Source organism: Lissotriton vulgaris, chromosome 12, assembly GCF_964263255.1.
Source record: "Lissotriton vulgaris chromosome 12, aLisVul1.2, whole genome shotgun sequence".
NCBI classification, from domain to species: domain Eukaryota; kingdom Metazoa; phylum Chordata; class Amphibia; order Caudata; family Salamandridae; genus Lissotriton; species Lissotriton vulgaris.
Genome location: NC_141700.1, coordinates 261,977,098 through 262,000,683, shown reverse-complemented (window position 1 = coordinate 262,000,683; position 23,586 = coordinate 261,977,098). Strand labels below are relative to the sequence as shown.

Sequence of the window (23,586 nt, the reverse complement as noted above, 5' to 3'; positions counted from 1 at the left end):
CAGCTGATGACAACTTGTTCGGAGTGGTGGGTGCCAGACATTATCAACGCGCCCCAGTGCCTATAGCTGTCAACCTTGAAACCCCAACCCTGTTGTGCCTCTATGGTCATTTATTCTTCAGGACTGGCCTTGACCCAACAACACACTTGACAGTGCTGCAGTCATACTGTCTACTAACTTGAGGACTGGTCCCGACTCAATGGTGTGCTCGGCACTGTCAAGGTCACACAGTTCAATTACAAGACAAATGGGCCGCCAGCAGGATCTAATCCCAGCATCAGCCGGGCCCACAACATGAGCACTCCACTCCAGTGGCTTTGGGGCTCCGATGGGGACATAACTCAAAAATCCCACAACCAGACCATGCAGTTCTGTGATTGCTTCGGTTCTCCTTCTTTAAAAGTCTCTGTAAGATGGACCCTACCCCAGGATTAATTATAGCAGTCTTACAATCCATTCCTTTCAAATTGGCAGTACTGCAATTTCTTTAGCTCTCTTGTTTCACAAGTCACTGAAGGACAGATTCTATACCAGAGTCAAATACAGCAGCCCTCCCATGATTCCCTCCTACTGCAGGGTCAGTGATTTATCAAGATTTATTTCTTTGAGTGATCAGTCTTTTAAAAACAAAAACCATTACACCAATGACATTTATAATAGTACTAGTGCATATGTATATAAACACGTAAAATCATTAGTAGAATTTTTAAACGGTTGATCTCAAACATACTACTATGCATCAATTATTTAAAATTTCGTTTAAAATGGAGATTTGGGAGTTGTTGTCTTTATGACAGTCTATTGCGATCTCCACTGAGTTTCACCCCCCTGCATACTAGAGGGATTGAGGCCCCATCTAGCCAGGTGATTACGGCTTCCCTGCACGTTCGTATGTTCATACTTTTCAGTAGTGCTTTTATTAGTGAATTCCTTTCTTTTAGAAACTTCGGGCATACACAAAAAATATGTTGAATCGATTCGTATTTGTATCCACAAAGTCTGCAGTCTCGGTTATCACTTTTATCCTTCCCATGCTGGGATTAAATCTTTTGTTTCCCACATGCCAAGACCAAGCCTCATAAATTGATGTTTTAGGGTAGGCGAGAAATAGGCTGATAAATATTCCTGTGGCTTCCTTTTTCCATACTAGCTGATAACCGTCCAGGCATGCCGTCTTGGGAGTAAGGTGTTCTCATCCGTTGAGTGAGACAAGAGTTTTATTGTGGTGTTAATTAATTTGTTAAAAGCCTTTTTCCTTATGCTGAGATTCCAAATGTCTTGCACAGACAGAACCTCTATCACCTGGTTTAAATAACTACCCCAGGATCTGGGTATCCTCTTTTCTTTTTGTCTGCCTATTTCTTTCCAGCATAGTAGGTCTATGGACCAGCTTTCAGAAGCGCATAACCTCCAACATAATTAATGAAGGCGCCTTTGCTCCGAAATTCCTGATTTTGTAAGCCAAACTCTAGTCGCACCTGGGTTGGCGATGCACATTGTTGTATATGAAAAACTTTTTTGTAAACTTTTGTTTGTATTTTGTTCAAGGCAGGGATTTCACAACCTTTCATTATTTCAGTGCCATAGATTACTATTGGCATTAACTGTGCCTGCATGATGGTTAATAGGTTACCGGATGATGGACAACTTAATTTCTTTTTTAGAACGTTAAAACCCTATATCAGGTTTTGGGATTTTGACCTCATTGAGGTGAGCTGTGATTTATAGCTCAATTTTTGTTCTACCATGAACCCAAGATATTTATAGGAGATGACTGCTTCAACGTTTTTACCCTCTATGTGCCATATGAGGCAGGGTCCGTGTCTCATTCCCTCACTCACAGGCAGAATATCTTGGCTCCCAAGGTAGGTAGTAATTCCTATTTCAGATAGGACTTCATGCAATGTTTCCTTGCCTCTGGGGAGTTGTTTGTCAGTGTGACACCAACACTTGGCTGATTCATAGTCCCTGGGTACTCTGAGGAGTACCCCCTCCTCGGCTGAAGAGACCACAACAATGAACAACGATGGGTCTTGGCTCCCACATTTATAATGCTTTCGCAGGTCTTGTTCTCAAAACTAGTTTGGGTCAGTTCTCCTTTCATGTGTCTTGGCCAGACCAACTTCCAGGCATGGCCTCTGTCTGCAAGGATGCTCTGCCCAGCAGGACAATCTCTAAGTGGAGTACCCACCACAAAAGTACAAAGCGATGAGGGCAGGATGCAACCCACCTACATATGGAAAAGAATGAGGAATCTGTACCCCTTCAAAGGCTTTCTTTACCTATCAACAGATACTCCAGACTTCACCCTGCACCCCTGCCATCCACTCAATGGCAGCTGAAATAAAACATTTACAGCCCAATCAGGAAGGGGAGGGACCTGGCACTTTTAAGGGAAGCCTGTCTTCACTTTATTATCATAGTGGCTGTTGCTCCCCCGCAATACACATATGCTGTCTGGAGAGAAACAACATGATTCCATCCTGTACTCAGGCTCTGGCTGTGAGCTTACACAATTGAACCCTCAGGTCTGTAACACTCCTGCATGGCACACTACTGCTTCTAGCATACATACACACACACAACAAACTGCATGACGCACTACTGTTTCTAGCAAACATGCACAATGCACAGAATGTTGTGGATCATGAACTGTGGAACTTTAGGTGAATGGGCTGGTAGGAGCACATTAACAACTCGTAGGTAAAAAATAGTTGAAAGCTTCCATATACGCGATCATTTGAAACACGCTTTTTCCCCCAAATCTTTTTGGGCATTTTCAGTAAAAAGATCAATACAAAATCGAGCAAAGTAAAAAAAAAAAAAAAATCCTAAGAAATCCCCTGGACGCTTTAAGACCTTTTGTCCCCCGACCCCCTTCCTCTCAGTATGATTTTCAGCATTGTGGTATGGCTCCACAATGGCCCTCTGTTCGCCAATGACAGCTGTGTCTAGGGCACCACAAATATTACCTCTGTAGCCATTCAAGAATCCCCAAATTTTGACCCATTTGCAAGGGCAGGCCCGGCCCTCATATACAACCCTTTCGACCAGCATGCACCAGCTCATGTTGTGTTTCCAACCTTCTATCTGGGGCACCTATTCCGCTCCCCACATCCTGGCAATATTCCTTTTTGCTATGGCCAACCCCAACAGTAACCATAAATGTTCCATACGGAGTAGGTCTGTTTCATCTTAAATATTCAAGAGACACCATTTTGTTGTTGGAGTGAGCGAGCGAGCGAGCATCCACTTACTTTGTTCAGGCAGTCATTACTGCCACCAAAAAGCCCTGTATTTTTAGAAATTCACATGTAGTGTTGTAAAAGGTACCCATCTGACCACAACCCCATCTGCAATAAACACTTGGGGGTCCATTACGATGTCGGGCGGATCGCCACTGCCATGGTGGCGGTGGCGATCCGCACGACATTCATGCCCGCCCGCCACCCATATCCCCCCGCCATATTACTATGGCGGGGGGACCGCGGCAGACGTAAACACCGTCCGACGCTTTTCCACCCCGGTCGCCTTGCGGCCGGGGCGGAAAATCTTTAATATGGTGGCGGTGTCTATTAGACACCGCCAGCCATATTATGATGGGCTTTCAGACATGCCTTTCGGAAAGGCATGCGGAGACTCCCGGCGGGGGCTCGTTGCGGGACCCCTGGGACTCTGGGGGTTGCACATGGGGGGTACCTATGGTACCCCCTGCATTTCAAAGTGCAACATGGCAGGCACCGCGCGGTGCCTGCCATGTTGTGCTTTGAAATGCACAACATGCATTTTTACCATTGCGGCGGGCGGCGCTTTTAGCACCACCCGCCGCAATGGTAAAAATAAGGATGCGCCCGCTACTGTGGCGGGCGCATCCTAATGGCCAAGGCAGGACCGCCGCTCCTATGGCGGGCGGTCCCGTTTTGCACGGGGATGGCGGGTGGGCAAAGTCCGCCCGCCATCCTAATGGGGGCCTTGTTGTTCTACCCACCTTGTACAATTGTGAAACACACTTGCTCCTTCAGGAGACATTCGCAGACCATGGAGGCACATCATAACAGGCCACAAAGGAAGAAGAGTAAAAGGGGGGAGGACAAGGTGTACAAAACATTACAAAAAAAAAATCCTATATCACCCCTTTCCCTAGAGAAAGTCTCTCAGCCATCCAATCAACAATTTAAACCACATTAGCCAATAAATCACCATTGTGCAGTCATACTGTTACCCAATGTATGCCTGTGAGATTTGAACAAATTCAAGACGAAGGCCACTTGTGAAACCTAGTAATGATAGACTCGAAGCTCCACATTTATCTGTAAAGAAAAGCCCACAGATGTCACCATGTCATTTTCTTCCAATGCATTCTTCACCTCCAATAGCACTCTCTTTCAGGATAAAGACTCAGGCCTAAAATTGGGGAAGAGTAGGCACCACCTACCCTCCAGCTTCACAGAATTCTTCTCTATTGCAACCTTCAAAGTTCTGTCCCTCCATTCTGCTGATATTGAGGCTACCGTCATGGAACCATCATCCCAGTATTGCCTCATCAAGCATTGTGTGGCAGTCGCAATGTATCACTCATTGCTTGGCACACTGCTTCATCTTCTAGTCCCAGCAGGTGTCCTACTTTATCCATTTTTATGGGCTTCAACCAGAACTGTTAGAGGAGCCCCGGTAATCTAAGATGGGATCACCTTTGCAGGCAGCCAAGTATAGTGATTCCCTCAATAGTGCTAGTCTTCAAAAGAGAGTCAATTGTGCACCATTTCATTTGCTTCACTTAATTGCTGTTTGAATGCCTGAAGTGTGTTTGCAGCTTTTTCCCGCTTTTGCTTCAAGCTTTCACCTGTACTTGCCAAGCCCTCAATTTTTCCCTCCAGTGCTTTCACAGCACTTGCAATGGTGGGTGTTTTCTAAGGCAGATTAGCAAGCAATGCATTCATAGAATGCACAAGGGCCATTTTCCATGCTTGAATCCTAATTTATCATCAAAGTCAGCTGCAGCCTTATACTGGCCCATGCCTTGCACATCATGCAGCAGGAAAGTCCTTGCCCACCTCATTTCAGACATGGTGGACGCTAAGAAAATGTGACTGAGAGGCACAACCAGCAATTTTCAAAGGGCTTGTAAGATTGCGCCGCCCAAAACTGCTAAACTCAAATGAGAATATCCACACCTGGAGTAACAACCCCCAGAAACATTGCCCGGAAAGAGTTGGGTATAAATTAGGCCTGAGCAGTGGGGTTTTAAGTTGATAACTTACTATTGAGAGGATGAACAAAAAAGGTTAGATCTTAAGCTGATACAGTTACGGACAGATCTCAGCTGTAGGATTGACTATTGGTTGTCACTACACTTGTCAGTGGCTGGCAGGATCACAATCCTGAAAATGCTGGTACTCCTGCGCATGTATCTTTTTGAATGTTTGCCATTCCCCATAACGCTTGAGTTACTGAAGCAATGGAGGTCGCTGGCAATTGCTAAAGTATGGGGCAGGAAGCATAGTAGGGACAGTATGGACTATGAATCGGGGGGCTCAGAGTCCCTGATATTGAGGCCTACTATTAGGCACCCCAGCTCCAGTTTGCAGCAGCTTGGTACAATCTCTAGAACAGTACTGATGGGAGGATGTTGGACGGGGTTTGGTGGAGAAGACACTCACAAAGCGACTGTTTGGAGGGGTTATACAACAGTGGCAGATCCACGCATAGCCAAGATCACCTTACGGGCATGCCAGGAGTCATGCCACTATGGGACATACTGGCATTTCATTGCAGGGGCAAATTTATGGGTATAGTTGCGTGGAGGACAGGAGGCTGTAGAACCGGGGGAGCTCCCTATGAGGACGGCTCTTTCATCCCCCTGCAACAGACTACTTAACAGTTCAATCTGGGGTGGGGTCAATATCAACACTACTGCACATTGCACCTCACAGCCCAGAAAGTGTGGCGTACAGTAACCCACAACTCCAACTGTCCCATACATTGGAACTGCTGCTCCACCCAGATAGTGGCAGAGGAATCATAACACAGGTGTATACGGCCCGGTGCAGACACAGAACATTGCACAAATATCGGGTAAAAAATATCGTGGTTCAGAAATATCGACAGCAAGAATATTGTGGTCAAGAAGCTCTACTTAAGGTAAGTAATATCGATTTTGAAAATCTCAAAGTGTTTATTACCGTTTGCAAAAATATAGTTGTTAAAATATTGTTTTTTTAATTAATGTTATGCATTTTAGTATATATTTTATGGTATGAAATGTATTCTTTTTGTGGAAGAATTGTTAGTATTTTTAATATATGTGTTACATTTTTAGCAGTTATAAAAAATTTTATTTGAATTTTGCGTTCTTAGGGGCCTATTATGATGGCGGTAAATCCGCCACCGCTGGGCCGGCTGTGAGGACTGCCGGCCCGGCGGTCACGGATTTACCGCCATCACCCTTAAAATTCCCACCTCCAAATTAGGATGGAGGTGGGAAGGGGAAAGGTACCTCTGCTGTGGTCTCGCAAAGCGGGTCTTTTCCGCCCGCCATGTGGGACCAGGTACCAGGGGTCTATGGAGGCGGTGCCGTGCAGGCACCACCATGGGTATTTGGATGCCTGTCTTTTGCTGCGGAGTTTCTGCCACAAAAAGACAGGTGGAAAATGCCTTTGGGGGCCCGTTGCGGGCCCCCAGTGGGGTAGGAGGTGGGGTGCTGCACGTGGGGGGTACCTATGGTAGCCCCCTAAATTTGCATGTACAAGGTGGCAGGCACCGCACGGTGCCTGCCACATTGTACATGCAAATGGGAAACATGTATTTTTACATTGTGGCGTGTGCTGCCACCCGCCACAATGTAAACATACAGGATGCGCCCGCTAGTGTGGCGGGCGCATCCTAATTTGTTTTGCGGGACCGCCGCACCTATGGCGGGCGGTCCCTTTTGCACCACGATGGCTGGCAGGGTAATCGGCCCCTTAGTTCCTTAGTGGGTTGTGGGTTTTTAGGGGAATAGGGTGGGAAATAATTAAATTAAATTTGTTGATTATTTTTTATTTATTAATGTTTGTTTAATTGAGATTTTATAGTTTTAACTATGTAAAGTATTTTAATATTAAATAATTAATAACTGTTTGTTAATTAATAGGTAATTAATTATCGTAATTGTATAATTAATTTTAGGTGTGTGTTGTGGTGCTTATAGGTGTAAAGGGTGGGAAGTCATTTACTTTTAATCAATGAATTAATAATTGGTTGTTAATTAATTTTAATTAATTAGTAATTAATTATCATAATTGTGTAATTAATTTTAGGTGTGTGTTGTGGTGTTTATATGAGTAAAGGGTGGGAAGTAATGTGTGTTTAATTAATATATAGTTGGTAATTAATGTTAATTATTTTATATTTTTAAAGGGGTAAAGGTGGGTATGAAATACATTTTAATTACTTTATTATTAGTTGTTAATAGTAATAGTTTTTAATTTAAATCTAAGCTTTAATTGTGTTTTATTATTTTATAGTTTTATTTAGGTGTGTGTTGTGGATAGAATAGTGTTCAAGTGTGTGTAGTAAATTAATGTTTATTAGTTTTTTTATTAATAATGTTTTTAATTGATTATTAATTATGTTATTTATGGAAGGAAATTTAACTTAAAATGTTGAAGTGTTTTGTTTTTGGTGTGGTGTTACAGGGTAGAAAATAAAAGAAATACATTTATGTATTGATTAATTTTTTTGTTTGTAGATATTTCTAGTTTAAAACTATTATTGTTTTTCATGTTATTTATTCTTTTATTTTAAATCATATTTGTAGGTTTTTGTTATATTTAAATATTATAATATGTTTTCTGTTTATCTATATAATATATATCTCATTTTTAAAATATTGTTTATTTATTTGTCTGATTTTTTTTAAATGTGTTATATATATATTTTGTCATGTTTGAGTGTGAATAGTAATTTTTGTCTATTCATCGTCCAACACTTTCTCTAATGTTGCACTCACTGGAGTGGGAATGGTAATTTTTAGCTCTTTGCTATCCAGCATTTTTCCTACTAGTACACTCACTGGAGTTGGAATAGTCATTTTTACCCCACCGCTACCCAACATTTTCCCTACTGTTGCACTCCATGGAGTGAGAATAGTAATTTTTAGACCTCCGATATCAAGCACTTTCCCTACTGTTGCACTCACTGGAGTGGGAATAGTTAATTTTACCCCTCCGCTATCCAGCACTTTCTCTACTATTGCATTCACTGGAGTGGGAATAGTAATTTGTACCCCTCCGCTATTCAACACTTTCCCCACTGTTGCACTCACCGAAGTGGGAATCACATTTTTTACCCCTTCGCTATGCAACACTTATCCTACAGTTGCATTCAGTAGAGAGGGAATGGTAATTTTTACCCCTCCACTATCCAACCCTTTCTCTACTGTTACACTTACTGGAGTGGGAATAGTAATTTTTATCCCTTGCTACCTAACATTTTCCCTACTGTTGCATTGATTGCATTTTGATATGTGAGTTTAAATATTTTTTAATAGTTTAATGTTTCATTTTATTATAGATTTTTGTTTTTTATATGTTAAATCATTAATATATATTTTTATTTTTTATATTATTTTAAACTTAATATAAATTGAAAATGATAGTTTATTAATTGATTTAAAGTAAATATATGTATAAATTATTATGTTTGCGTTTATCCTTTTTTAAGTTTATTTGTTATATTTTTTAAATGTATATTATATTTATTTTATTAAAATTATATTTCATATTTAATATATTTAATAAATATTATTTCATATATATTTATATGAAAGTCGATATATTATGCATCTATAATTTTTACATCAATATTTTTTGGCCTATATTTTTGTATTTACCTGTTTAAGTATAGGAGTCGATATTTTTGTTACAACAAAAGTCCTGTGCACACGTTAAGGTAGGTATATCCAAATGTAGTCAAAAAGGTGAAGAACAGTTTGTATTCAATGAGACAAGGTAGACACACTTGAATGGTTGTGAACTTAGAAATATATTTAAACCTTCCTTTCTGGAAGGATGACGTCAAAGAGAAACAACCAGCAGACATTTGTTTCGTCAAGCGGGTGGTTAACCCGTGACTCTTCAGGGCTGTATCAAGTCATAATGTGGTGTGTCGAAAAGCCGGTGATAATTCCAAATCGGCGGGAATGCGTAAAGGGTAAAATAACAGAATTGTGTCTCTGTAAATGCGCAATCCAGGCGGGCGGGCACATCCGTCTGGAGCGATCTTATGATCCGGAGCAGGAGAGACGGATGATGTCCTCCTCGTAGAGTACAGGATATTTTTGTTGTCTATATTTTTTTAATCAATAATTTTAACATCGATATTTTTTACATCAATGTTGTGCCAGTGAACCGTATTTTTTAAGAATACACTGATGCCCAATGGAACAATACCTTGCCTCTCTTCCATACTATTACAAGTAATGCTCAGTTTGGACTGATGCAATTCAATTTCATACATAGATCATATGTCACCCAAGCCATGTACACATAATAGACCCCACTAGAGTGCAAGAGTGTCATAAATGCATCCAGATGGAGGCCATATATTTTAATCCAACGTGGGACTGCCCCCGGGTACTTGCGTAATGGATGCTGGTGGTCAACTGCTATCAGAATGAGTCCTAGCTAGATTTACAAAATAATCAGCAAGTCTGCCTACTTAGAATGGAAGTCAGTAACTCCAAAAATAAAATAAAGCATAACTTTATTCACTTCTCACTGTTACTGGCACATAGAAATGAAATAAAATTCGGACAGGAGCGTAGCCTCTGTGAGTTTCTGGAGCCTGGGGAGGGCAGAGGGGCACAGCTTGGAGTGTGGCTACACATACACCTCTATATACACTACCACTTGCACCTAACCTGTGAGCATAATACTACGACTGGTGCGCTATATAAAAATGCTGGAAAGACATAAGACTAAATTATCGTTAACCCTTGCTCAAAAATATATTCCAAGAGGATGGGGTCATTTTCATCTCCAGAGACAGACTCAGCAGGTACTTAGAAAATTATTTGACACTGACTTGTTACTCCTATTGAATGCACACTGCTCCAGAATACTCTTCACACAGTCTGCTTCGTCGATAATCTTCTTGGATATGAACCAAATGCTACTAGCAAACTATTGAGATCTGTAAGCTTAATGAATAAATGTGCAATTAATTTTACAAATGAGTTCACAATATTAGATATGTGAACAGTAAGTTAATATGATATTAATTCAGTTTTTTACAAGGTTACTTACAGGTGATCTTGCAAAATAAAAAAAAACGTTTTTTGAGAGGAAACCATGCATGAACCATTGGAGCATTTCAGAAAATGATCAGAATAGTATGGAGATTTTTCATCTCCAGCCATTCGTTCACGGAGTGGCAAGTCTATTGTGTTAAGGTATTATGCGACCTGTGAAACTGAAAATGCAGAAGTGGCTTAATGTACATTGTCCAGCAAAGCAAGAGTTAGTTAGAAAGAGCAAAAATCAGATGCATGCATACTATACTCGAGTTCTGGATAGCGAAATATTCTCATGAAAATTATCATAATACTAACCAATATTAGTTTCAAGAAGAAGCTATGTTTGTACACACCTGAAAGAGCGCCACCCTGCTGACAATGTTGTAGCTGACATCAACAGCGATATCCAGTCTCATTTTGTCAGGAAGCTGCACCATCAGCTCGGTCTCATCTGCAAAAAGGTGAAAGTGCTAACTTAGACAGCGGCTACAACCAGTGCTGTACTTACAGTGGGTTTTACTGAAGCTGAGGTTACAGTGCCTCCCTAGTTCAGTGATCTCCTGTGACAGGCATGACAAAATGCGTCTGTGCAAAGTCTGCTGCTGTGCTTGTGCCCTCAGATACTAGAAGAAAGTAACAGTTTGGTTAGTTATAAGGTTAGATGAGTGAAACATGCTGCAGGAGCAACACACTTCCTAACAAGCTGAACGCGTTGCGTTAACCTACTAGCGGGCTTGGTGTGTACATCATATGGCTCCTGGACCTGGTCCTTGGCGAGTTATGATGTGAATCTTGACACTGACACTTTGAGCCTGAGCAGTGCAATTGATGTTAACAGTAACACATTTATGGGCACACACTGGTGTACCGGTTATGAAGCCTAGCACTACACTATTGACTGAAGCCTGTCATTATTTTGGAGGAGGTGAATCATAGCCATGGTCATGCACTGGATGGGAATGTTGCAACTGCTCTGCAGTTTTGAAACCTAGAACCAGTCATGCTCTTGGTGTCCAATCTGGCACACGGTTTGCTGGATGTTATATATGTTGCAACTAAACTAAGCATAAAAGTATGTACATGTATTAGTTGTTAATTCTGTCACTAGAACAGTGTCCAATCCATTGAATACATCTGGAACATGTAAAGCCAGTCACAATTGCAGACAGTTTATTTTCTTGTCCATGATCCCCTGGTACTTTGCGACAAGGATTAAAAGCATGTCTATTGTGTTTGTTGGCTGTAGACCATTGCATGTACAGGATTGAGTTCTGGGGGCACTCCAGGCGGATTTGGTTTTGGAATTTTCTTTGCTGTTTTTTTTAAATAAACAAGTATTTTATTTCAAAAGAGTAAGCCTTTCTTAGAAAGTCTGGTGGAAGAGAATTCCAAAGATTAGACTTTGGGAACACTGAATCCCCAGCCAAATGATTAGAGCCTCACTGACTAAGGTGTGTGTTTTTTTTTTGTTTTATCATGAGAAGGTGTTGACTGGTGAAGTAATGGATTAGAGTACACTATAGCGAGGTGGCTCTGCTGTACAGCAGGTGGTGCTAAGGACAATCAATCATTGTCACTTGGGGGAGTAGGATCTTCAGCAGTGTCACCATCATCACGGTCTGATATATTGTGAAGGTTTTTCTTGAACAATTTAGTCGCCTTTTTTGGGGTTGGTGAACACATCAACCTACCTTTAATCGTGATTCAGAGCTTGGCAGGGTAAAGCAGCGCATATTGGATATCTGCCTTTTGTAGTATCGTTTTTATCCAGAGACCAATGTGGTCTATGCTGTCTGTGTTTGCGGAGACATTCTTTCATCGAGTCTAGTCAGTCAGTGAGTTTGATTATCTTTTATTCTATTGGTGCTAGGCTTCGCTTTGTCTGTAAGTAGTGTTCGTAAGTCTTGTTCATCAGACAAATCTTAGCTCGGCTAGGACTGGGCGCCTTCCAGTGGTGGATCATTCTCAGTATGCCTAGTCAAATGTCTGTTCTCAGAGGCTTTGACTGCTTGGGGCCAAGCTTACTGTGTCGCAGACATCAGTATACTCTAAGCGCACGCTGACAAAGAAAGTAGAATGTTTTGGACCAAGTCAAACCTCTGTTCTCAGAGGCTTCGGCTGCTTGGGGTCATGCTTGCCATGTCACAGACATCAGTATACTCTAAGCGGACATTGACATAGAAAGTGGAAAGTTTTGGGCCTAGTCAAACATCTTTTCTCAGAGGCTTTGTCTGTTTGATGTCATGCTTGCCATTTTGCAGACATACTCTAATCTCACGCTGACATAGAAAGTGGGAAGTTTGGGGTCTAGCATAATTTTGCATAATATTCTGCACAGAGGTTTCCTATCTAAATCCATATCATTTGTGCAGCCCAATGTCCTGTCTTGTGTTCTAAGGTATTTTATTGTGATATCCCAAAGGTTTCTAATAGCAGACTGTGGTGTTTGATAGCATCAATCAACAGCAAATGCTGCTAGGAAATTCAGACCTAATCAGCCAGAATTACCAGGTATGGCTGATATCCAATTCAAAGCGGGTCCTGCCTTGACCCACCAATAGGCCATCAGGCATGTTGCCAAAGAGAAAGAAGAGGGGAGCATACGCAGACCTGTGCCAGATGGGGGCAATCAAAGGCAAGCAGGGCAAGCCTACCATCAACCTTCATGATGAGCGGCCTGGTCTCTTGTTTCACCATTCCTGCAGTGGTTCCTCAGCGCATATATCTAGGAGTGCCATGCAGTAATGCACTTCGTCTCTCTCCCAGAAATGGCTAGCCCGCATGTCAGAGATGCAAGTTGCCTGACCTGACCAAAGTAGGTCTTTCATCTGGTCAGTTACCTCCGGGACGGCCAGTCTCATACCTCTCCCTGTGCGGCTTGCAGTCTCGGAAAAGCCAGCAGGTCAGTTCTGAAAGGCGATTAAACTTACACAGGGTGGACCCAGCAACCCTCAAAATCTGGGTCTATTTCATATAGAATTTCAGAATGATTCTGTCACACAAGTTACTTACCCTTGGTAACACTTTATCTGAAAGAGACTTTATCTAGCCACAGACTTCTTACCTTAGAATTACCCCCCCAGGCGTCAGACTGGATCCGGAAATGTTTCTGTGAGTAGGACCCATTTGTGCCCTTATGTGGCGTTGTTCAGCTTCACGAGATGCCGCTGGGATCGTCTGCTCCGGAAGTGATGTGCACAGTGCCTATATAAGCACCACCCCAGTGAGCTGATGTTAGTTTTATTTTCGCAACTTAATACAGAAGGAACTGCAGAGCCACAAAGAACACTGACCACTGGTGTGGCAGACTAGGGCCCTGAAGGGGAACAGCACTGACCCTAGAATTCTGTTTGCAAAACAGGGAGGATGGGTGGGTCGGTAAGGAATCTGCAGCAAGACAGAGTCTCTACTAGATAAGGCAGTACTGAAGGTCAGTAACTTGTTCATCTGATAGAGACTTCTAGTTGCAGATTCCTTACCTTAGAATAGATACCCAAGCAATACCATCCAGGAGGTGGGTCTGCTGAACAAATTTGCCCTAGAAAATCCTGCAGGACGAAAAAGGCAAAGTGCTCATCCCAATGGACCTGACTAGACAGGAAGTAGTGGTCATTAAACCGGTGTAGGGAAGCCCACACAGCTGCCTGGCAGATGTCCAGGACCGGAACTCTGCAAGCTAATCCAGTTGTTACCGCCTTAGCTCTGATGGAATGACCACGCAAACCCTCTGGAGGTTGCCTCTTTGCCAGAGCGTAGCAGATTTTAATGCAGAGGATGATCCAGGGAGAGATGATCCAATTCTGCAGCCTTTCCCTTCTTGGCTCCAACATAAACCATGAAGAGTTGGTCATCCACCTGGAAATCTTTCATGCGGTCAAGGAAGAATGACAACCCTCTTTTTGGGTCCCGTTGATGAAGTCACCCCTCTTACTTAGAGGGATGCGGTGGAGCATAAAAGGCAGGCAGGGTGATGGACAGGCCTATATGAAAGGGAGTGACAACTTTGAGCAGAAAGGAAGCTCTAGTGCGAAGAACCAGTTTGTCAGGAAAAATGGTTAAGTATGGATGCTTAGACGACAAAGTCTGAAGCTCACTGACCCTCCAGGCAGATGTTATTGTCACTAGGAAGGCCGTCTTGATGATAAGGAGCCTGAAAGAACAGTTATATAGCTGCTCAAAGGAAGTGTACATCAGAAATGTAAGTACGAGATTGAGGTTCCACTGAGGCATGATAAAGGGTGAAGGTGGAAACATATGTTGAAGACCTTTCAAAAACCTTTTTACAACAGGAGATTTGAACAGGGATGGCTGATCCGGCAATCACAAAAAGCCTGAGATGGCAGGAAGATAGCCCTTTAAGGTGTTCAAAGCAGAGCCCTGCTAGGAAAGAGAAAGAATAATCAGAAGGACCTAGGAAAGGGGAGCAGAAAGAGGGTTGATTTGCATTTCTGCACACCAGGCCACAAACGTGCTGCAGCTGCAGCCGTATACTGTCTTGGTGGAGGATGTCTGGCTGCCAAGATAACCTTGCAGACTTCGGGCAGAAGGTTGAAAGTTGTCACCTGTCACCGCTCAATCTCCACGCATGAAGGTGGAGAGTTGACAGGTTCTGGTGGAAAACAGTCCCCTGCTGCTGTGACAGAAGATCCTCCCAAAGAGGCAGCCTGATTGGAGGACCGATGGCTATGTTCAACAACTTGGGATACCAAAAATCTCCCATCCCAGTCCAGTGCCGCAAGAATGACTTGGGCCAGATCATTCCTGATCTTCTTGAGAACTTTGGGCAGGAGTGGTATGGGTAGAAAGGCGTACAGAAGGCCTGATCTCCACTCAAGATGAATAGTGTCTCCAAGCTAGAGCCGCCTTGGAAACTCCAGTGTCCAGAAGGGCTGATATTACGGGTTCTCGACGGTGGCAATGAGCTCTAACCAAGGTACTCTCCACTGCTGATCGAGACCTTGCTCCATCTCCGGATGGATAAGTCATTCGTGGTCCACGAGGAATTTTCAGCTGAGTTTGTCCGTTCTGGTGTTCAGAGAGCACGCCAAGTGTGGAAACAACAGGGATATGCCCTGATGTTCAATTCAGGTCCAGAGGCAAAGGGCCTTTCGGCAAAGGGTCCATACCCCACCCGCCCTCTTTGTTGCAGTATCACATGCTTGTGCATGAACACCTGCACTGGCCTTCCACTGATGGAGGGTAAAAAGGCTTTTAATGCCAGTTGGATTGCCCGAAGCTCCAGGAGGTTGATGTGTAGTCCGGATTATGCCGGAGACCAGAGGCCTTTGTTCTCCACCTCTCCCAGAGGGCCGCCTCATACCAGTAGTAACACATCTGTCACCACTGTCACCCCCGATTGGACAAGGGAGAGGGGTCTGCCACTGAACCAATCGTGGTACGTTAACCACCACTACAGATCTTTTGCTGTTCCTTCTGAGATCTGAGACCTGGACCATGTCGTAAAGATTCCCCTGATGCTGTGCCCACTGGAACTTCAGGTCCCATTGCAAAGCCCACTTATGCCAGCAGGCATGTGTCACAAGCAGGATACAGGAGGCTATGAGGCCACACAGCCTCAGAATCAGTCTCACTGAAACCTAGGATAAAGGCTGAAACATTGGTATCATAGTCTGAATATCCGGGATTCGCCATTCTGGAGGATATCCCCGAAACTGTACCCTGTCCAGAACAGCTCAGATGAAAGGAAGCGTCTGAGAGGGAGTCAGGTTTGTCTTTGGTGTGTTGACAGTGAACCCAAGTGAGTGCAAGAGGATCGCCATGGTCTGGAGGTGGGGAATGACTGATATAAAGAGAGGGGCCCCTTTGAACGGTGCCAAGTATTATACTATAAAGGTGAATAGGGGATGTGTAGCTATCCAAGACCAAGTGTTTAGGTCTGGTGTAATACTCTCTTTTTATATATGTCTAATTCATGCTTGTGTATTAATTTGTGATTATGAATTGTGTATAATGTTTTTTTAATTAAAATTGTACTACTACATTTTAGCTTTTAATGTGAGATTTTAAACTAATTTGTAACAAAATAAATATCATAATTACTGAGTTCAGTGGTCTTTGAGGTACATTTAGTAAGAGGTTAAAGTACATTTCTGGTGAGTGAATGAAATGAATGAAATTTCGAGATCCATTGAGTGCCTGTGGATAATCGACTAGTTACCTACCCACTGGGATTTTACTTTTTACACTGGTGGGGAATGACTGCCTGAGGCAAACCAGCATTAAAAATCATTTGTTGCCATAGGGAAAGGCTGGTACCCCGATCTCCACAGATGGGCTGCAACCATCGCCATCCCCTTGGTGAACAACTGATGGGCGCTGGTAAGGCCAAAATGGAGCACAGCAAACTGAAAGTGCTCATGGCCCATGGTGAACCACAGGTAATATCTGTGTACAAGCAGCGCGAGAATGTGCGAATATGTGTCCAGCAAGTCCAATGCTACCATTCAGTCTCCCGGGCAGACAGAGCTTGAGCGAGAGAGAGCATTTTGATTTTCTCAAAGGCCTCCATTCTTCTTGGGCACCAGGCAGTAGCGGGAATAACAACCACAGCCTATTTCCTATGTCAGGACCTTCTCTATGGCTCCCTTGACCAAGACAGCCACGACTCCCTTGCAGACTAAGGAGAGATGGTTCACCGTCAATCTGTTGCAAGTGGGTGCAATGGATGGAGGGGTAATCACGAAGGAGAGGGAGTACCACTGTCAGGAAATCTAGAGGACCCAGCGGTGCAGGTACCCACTGGTTATCCATGATGGTTGGAGGGCGAACTAAAGAGGTTTAGAGGCTATGGTTGTCTGGGGGGGTGGTCCCGGCCGGAGGTCATGAAAGGAATTGAAAGGGCAGAATGAGGCTAGTGAGGACCATGGAAAATCCCAAGGTCCTGGCAGTAGCTCTGCAATCCTCAGGCACTGCAGTGATGAGTACCCCTTGTCTCTAAAGAGACAAAGGCAATTAAAGGGCATGTCCATAAGTGAGGCTTGGACATACCCTGAATAGTCAGTTGTTCTTAGCCAGGTGTGCTGCGGTAAGGCCACCGAGGATGAAACTGCCTTGCCTAGTGAGTTGCTTGTGTCCAGCCGAAATCTGGTCATGAACTTGGTTGCATCTCTCCTGTCTGCCCCAGCCTGGGAGAGTATGGTACGGGTCTCCTCTGTGACCATGAGCAGCACCTGCACAGCCGAATCCCACAGTGCATGAGAGTAACGGCCCAAAAAGCACACGGTGTTCTCTAACTTCAGTGCCAGGATGGTGGAAGAAAACTTTTTGTTGCCTAAGGTGTCCAGCCTCTTGGATTCCCTATCGAGTGGGGTGGTAGGGAATGTGCCAGGGTTTACACGGAAAGTAGAGGCTTGGTACACCAAGCTCTCCGGGGTAGGGAGTTGAGTGAGGAAATTGGGATCTCCTGGGGTGGGTTGATGGGGGCGGGCAATTGTCCTGTTCTTGTGCAGGTCTTGGACCTGGTCGAAAGCAGGATGTCCTTAAGGGCTTCATTAAATGGGAGAAGCATTTCCGAGGAGAGTCACTCCAGGCTGAAGTACCCCTTTCAAGACATAAGTCTTGACTACCACTGAGGGCAGCCTATCATCCAGGACCCCGGCTGCTCTTCTCACCACCATAGTAAAAGAAGCTCCCTCCTCTGTAGCCATGGTAGGAAAATAGACCACACCAGTATCTGGGGAGGTGTCCAGTCCACTGGCTTCCGCCAAGTCCTCACACCAGTCTGAGTAATGGTCTAGGGGACGGTATTCCTCAGTGTTCAGTGGCCCCTCCCAATCCTCTCCAAAGTCCTAGCCTGCAGTAATAAAACTCAGGCTCCAGTCTGGAGGGCAAGGCTCCGGTTGACGCCGGGGTTGGCATCGGACAATGTCAAAGTCAGGGTGGAGAATGGGGACAGCACCAGCGTCGCTAGGGGTGTGGACATTGGGACCAGCGTTGGGAAAGGTCGAGGTGGTATGACCGGCACCAGTCGGGATCCTTCCATATAAGGGAACAAGTAGGAACTGCTCCCGAACTCGCGTGGCCGAAGGTGCACTAGCAGGAACAGGCGGCCCAAATATGAGGTGCATGGCCTCATAAAATTTGCAAAGTTGGGTGGGGCTCACTCTGGCTCCTGGAAGCTCAGGGAGGCACAGTGCCGGGCAAGCACACTCTAAACCCCTGATCCAGGCCTTGAATGATGATGCTCCCTCGCTTCTAGTAAAGACTTTTAAGGATGGGGTGAAGTCACTCCTTTTTCTTCTTGTAATACTTGCTCGAATGCCTGGACGACTTCGACTGAAACAAAGATCGATGTCTCTGTGACCGATACTGGGACCTTCTTTAAGAACCAGATCAAGACCATTGTGGTGTCGTACGTCAAGTGGCCAGGAGCTTGAGGGACCATTTCATCCAAGCCTAGGGTGTATGGAGCGGCAGTCGACACAGGTCTTCTCATCGTAGTTGTGCTCAAGGAACCAGAGACAAACAAGATGCAGGCCCCTCGACCACATCTTTGGGTGGCAGGCGCATCAGGGCTTGAGGCTAGCTTTCCTAGGGGACATTTATGCCACACCAGGAGAAAGACCCCAAAAACCTTTAACAAAAAGTTGAAAAGGTCAGTAAAAAAATTACTGGAGGTAGCTGTCCGGTTCTGCGCTGACTGGCATAGAAAGAAAAGAACGGATGTCAGCACGCTGAGGTGGCACCTATATAGGCACTGTGCACTTTACATCCGGCATGGACGCGCCAAATGGAGCCGAACGACTCCACCTACTTGCACACAGGGTTCTGCTCACAAAAACTTTCCAGATCCAATCTGATGCCTGGGGATAATTCCAAGGTAAGGAATCTCCAGCTAGAAGTCTCTATCAGATAGCAATCTCTACAGAATCATTCTCAAATTTTATATGACACGTGATCCCAGCCGCACAGTACTGGCCAGCAGCAGTCCCCTCAGTCCGGAATACCCAAGATAGACAGTAGTGTGACGTAGACCCATTGAATGGGTACACCACAAAGCTGCTAGGCACAGCACCCACACCTGACATATGCCACAGTCCATGCTTCTGCGTACACCCAACCCAGAGGCTGTTGTTGCCCGCTGGGATGTGCACTCTGATGAAAGGATTAACGTCTTGGCTGGCAGAAAATCACTAGGGTTCGGCCACGTTGTGGCCTACTTTCTCGGTTCCCACATCCTGAAATAATTGTTTGAACTAACCAGAAACTTCCTGGTTCTACTAAAAAAATTGTTTCATTATGGCAATTGTTTAATATGCATTAATACACTACCATGTTACCGTTATGTATTTTCTACATTATATCTTTAGTTTATTCATTCATTTTTTTTAGAAGGATCAGAAAGTTGGGGCACAATCTGCACATTTCATTGTGTTAGATCTGTGCATGCAGAGCCGTAGAAGAAGAGGTTGGCTCAGTCGATATCAGTTGATCTGGTAATGGTGTTATGTTAAGCTACGTTAGTTTTCTTTTAGCTTTGAAATGATAGGTTTCCTGTACTGGACTGAGATAGGCAATTACATCTGATATGATCCTAATGTATGATGGAGGGTGAAAATGTATCCGTAAATATTAGATCAAGGATATACCTGTTAGGATTAGTAGGTGCATGTGCATATTTCCCACGCTGTTCCCTACCTTTTGTCCTCTCTTTATCCTCATGGTCAGGGCTGCTGGTTCGCGCGCGGGCTTGGCGCGCGGGCGGGGGGTATAAAAATGACCGTCAGCTGCTAAACGGTGCTTGGTGTCATCCCCCAGTCTCGGTACCCGGAAGGACTTCGCCTTAGCTACTCAACTTCCTGTTCATCTGACCCGCGGATCGTTTTGCCTTGCTTCAGCTCCTCCTGTTTGTTGGTCTTCCTTTCCCTTGTGTTTACGATCCTGACACCGCGACTTTAGAATCGTGGTTAGTGTCAGGTCTTGGAGTTCTTGCATGGTGGGTACGATGCGGTGTGCCTGTTCCCTACACAAGACACCTGGAGTATTTCCTGGATGTTTTGTGACCTGTCTAGGTCATTTGCAGAATTCTTTGAAGCCTTTGGGTCATTTTTTATAACTAGTTCGGACCAAAATCTTTGGACTTTGATTTTGTGTTTCTAATCCTTGAGTTGCATTCAAATGGGGGTTTTTCGTGTTAGATTTTCCTTTTCCCTGGTGTTCTGGATCCCTGAAGTAATCTATTTGTTGGAAATCAGGAGAAACACATTTTGCTTCATTATTCGGGACATTGTCCTCCTTTCTTCCTGATATTGAGCTCCTATTCCATAATGTCTTAGCCAGAGGAACAACTTGTGCTCATAGTACGGGTAAGAGCTTATCTGTTTTGCGCCAAGCGGTGCCTGACCATGTATGTTAATGAGTGATGATGATTGGGGGGTCAACTTAACTTATGTTTCTATTTTTGTTTCCTCTTAGAGTATGTGGGCCCCTTTCCTACCAGTCGCAGTTAGATGGGAATCTGGTGCTCCGCTGAAAACCTTTTGTGTTTGCCCTCTTTTTACCTCCACCTTCTACCTGTGATCCTGGCGGCACTCTCTTTGTGTAATATTGGTGGTAGCTGCCAGGGCGGGGGTAGCGGACTGGGCATATCTTCACTCCTCATATTTCAATTGTTGTGCAGCAGGCCTATATGTAATGATGAAATTATATTTATTAAAGAATAATACCCATCACTACATATAGGCCTGCTGCACAACAATTGAAATATGATGCTCTGTCTCTCATACATGTGGGTCAGATGGGGGAGGTGCAGGGCTCTGAATTAAGATCTATAATACCTGGAGAGAGGATTGTGGGTTGTGTTTCATCAGAAGATTTCTTGTCCTCATGAAAGAACAAGTGGGGAGTGTGGACCTTACCCCATGGTTGATGAACCCACTTTTTACTGTTAAAGATGGTCTGTTGTATCATAATGGCGGGCTGTTTGTACCACCTGAATTGAGGGATCAAGTCCTTACTTGGTGCCATTCTTCTACCTTGGTGGGTCATCCTGGAATAAATAAGACCAGGGAGTTTTGTTTGCGTTGGTTTTGGTGGGAGACAGTAGGGCGCGATGTCCAAGTGTTTGCAGCTTCTTGCCCAGTTTGTGCTATTAAAAAGCCTACGTACACAGGTACTTCTGGGTTGTTGTGTCCCTTGCCTGTCCCTCCTGTTCCTTGGCATACCATCCGTATGGATTTTGTGACTGATCTCCATCTTGATTCCGGTTATACAGCCATGCTAGTTGTGTTGGATTTGTTTACTAAGATGGCACATTTCATTCCGGTACCAAAGGTGCCTATGGCTCGTGAGTTGGACGTAGTATTTGTTAATCATGTGGTGAGATAACATGGGTTGCCCAATTCCATTGTGTCAGATAGAGAGGCGCAGTTTATATCACATTTTTGGACGAAGCTGTGCTCCTCCTTGAAAATGGAGTTGCGTCTGTCATCCGCTTACCATCCTCAGACGGATGGTCAGACGGAATGTACCAATCAAACAATGGAGCTGTATCGCCGGTGTTTATTGACCTCCTTGACTTGCCGTTGGGTGACGGCACTCCCTTTAGCGGAATTTGCATATATTAACAGTATGCACACAGCCTTAGGAATTACTCCTTTTTTTGTTCTATGGGCTTTCATCCAAAGGCTATTCCGATACAACCTACAGGGCATGTACCTGCATTGGATACCTTAAGCCTCTCCCTGGTTCAAATTTGAGATAAAGAACAGTAACAGTTAAGGGTCACCAAGCTCAGCATGAAGAAGCAAGCTGATAGACACAGAGATCCTGCCCCCTCCTATGGGTAGGTGATCAAGTATGGTTGGCAACAAAGAATTTGAGGTTGGGTGGTTCTCGGAAATTACAGCCACGATATGTGGGGCCTTTTAGCATTCTTAGTGTAGTCAACCCTGTTGCCATGAAACTAGAGTTGCCAGAGGATTATCGCATCCATCCAGTGTTTCACGCATCCCTATTGAAACCGTACACCAGGTCTACTCAAGCGTTACCACCCCCTCCACCAGTACTAGTAGATGGGTATGAGGAGTTTGAGGTTAATGCTATCCTAGATTCTAGACGTAGGAGAGGGAGGTTATATTATCTTGTCGATTGGAAGGGATATTCCCCTGATGATCGTAACTGAGAACCTGCAGGAGACGTTCACACTCCCAGATTGGTACGTATGTTTCATATTCGTCATCCTACTAAGCCACGTCCTGTGAGGAGACCTTTGGACGGGATACTGTTAGGGATTAGTAGGTGCATTTGCATATTTCCCACAATGTTCCCTACCTTTTATACTCTCTTTATCCTCAAGGTCAGGGCTGCTGGTGCGCACGCAGGCTTGGTGCATGGGTGGGGGGTATAAAAATTAGCTGCTAAATGTTGCTTGACTTCATCCCCCGGTCTCGGTACCCAGAAGGACTTCGTCTCAGCTACTCAACTTTCTGTTCATCGGAGCCACTGATTGTTTCGCCTTGCTTCAGCTCCTCCTCTTGGGACCACGGCCTCTCGCAGGCTTGCGAGAGGCGTTTGCCTGGATACTTTGTGTTAATTGGTCTTCCTTTCCCCTGTGTTTACGATCCTGACACCTCGACTTTGGAATCGCTGTTAGTGTCAGGGCTTGGAGTTCTTACACGGTGGGTACGGGGTGGTGTGCCTGTTCCCTACACAAGTTACCTGGAGTATTTCCTGGATGTTTTGTGACCTGTCTAGGTCATTTGTGGAATTCTTTGAAGCCTTTGGGTAATTTTTTATAACCCGTTCGACCCAAAATCTTTGGACTTTGATTTTGTGTTTTTAATCCTTGAGTTGCATTCAAATGGGGGGGTTTTCAAGTTAGATTTTTCTTTCCCTTGGTGTTCTGGATCTCTGAAGTAATCTATTTGTTGGAAATCAGGAGAAACACATTTTGCTTCATTATTCAGGACATTGACCTCCTTTCTTCCTGATATTGAACTCCTATTCCATAATTTCTTAGCCAGAGGAACAACTTGTGCTCATAGTAAGGGTAAGAGCTTATCTGTTTTGAGCCAAGCAGTGCCTGACCATGTATGTTAATGAGTGATGATAACTGGGGGGTCAACTTAACTTATGTTTCTATTTTTGTTTCCTCTTAGAGTATGTGGGCCCCTTTCCTACCAGTCGCAGTGAGAGGGGAACCTGGTGCTCCAGTGATAAACTTTTCTGTTTGCCCTCTTTTTACCCTCACCTTCTCCCTGTGATCCTGGCGGCTATCTTTTTGTGTAATATTGGTGGCAGCTGCCAGAGCGGGGGTAGTGGACTGGGCATATCTTGGCTCCTGCAGTGTT

The 23,586-nt window shown here is 44.3% G+C and overlaps 1 protein-coding gene across 1 annotated transcript in view; it reads right to left on the bottom strand.

Moving 5' to 3' along the window:
* The window catches only part of CNGB1 (cyclic nucleotide gated channel subunit beta 1), a 1,326,699-nt gene that overhangs the window by 146,997 nt on the left and 1,156,116 nt on the right, over positions 1 to 23,586 (bottom strand). Inside the window, exon 37 of the mRNA XM_086945539.1 lies at positions 10,630 to 10,727. Within this exon, the coding sequence (XP_086801665.1) occupies positions 10,630 to 10,727 (98 nt within the window). The remainder of the gene's footprint in view (positions 1 to 10,629; positions 10,728 to 23,586) is intronic.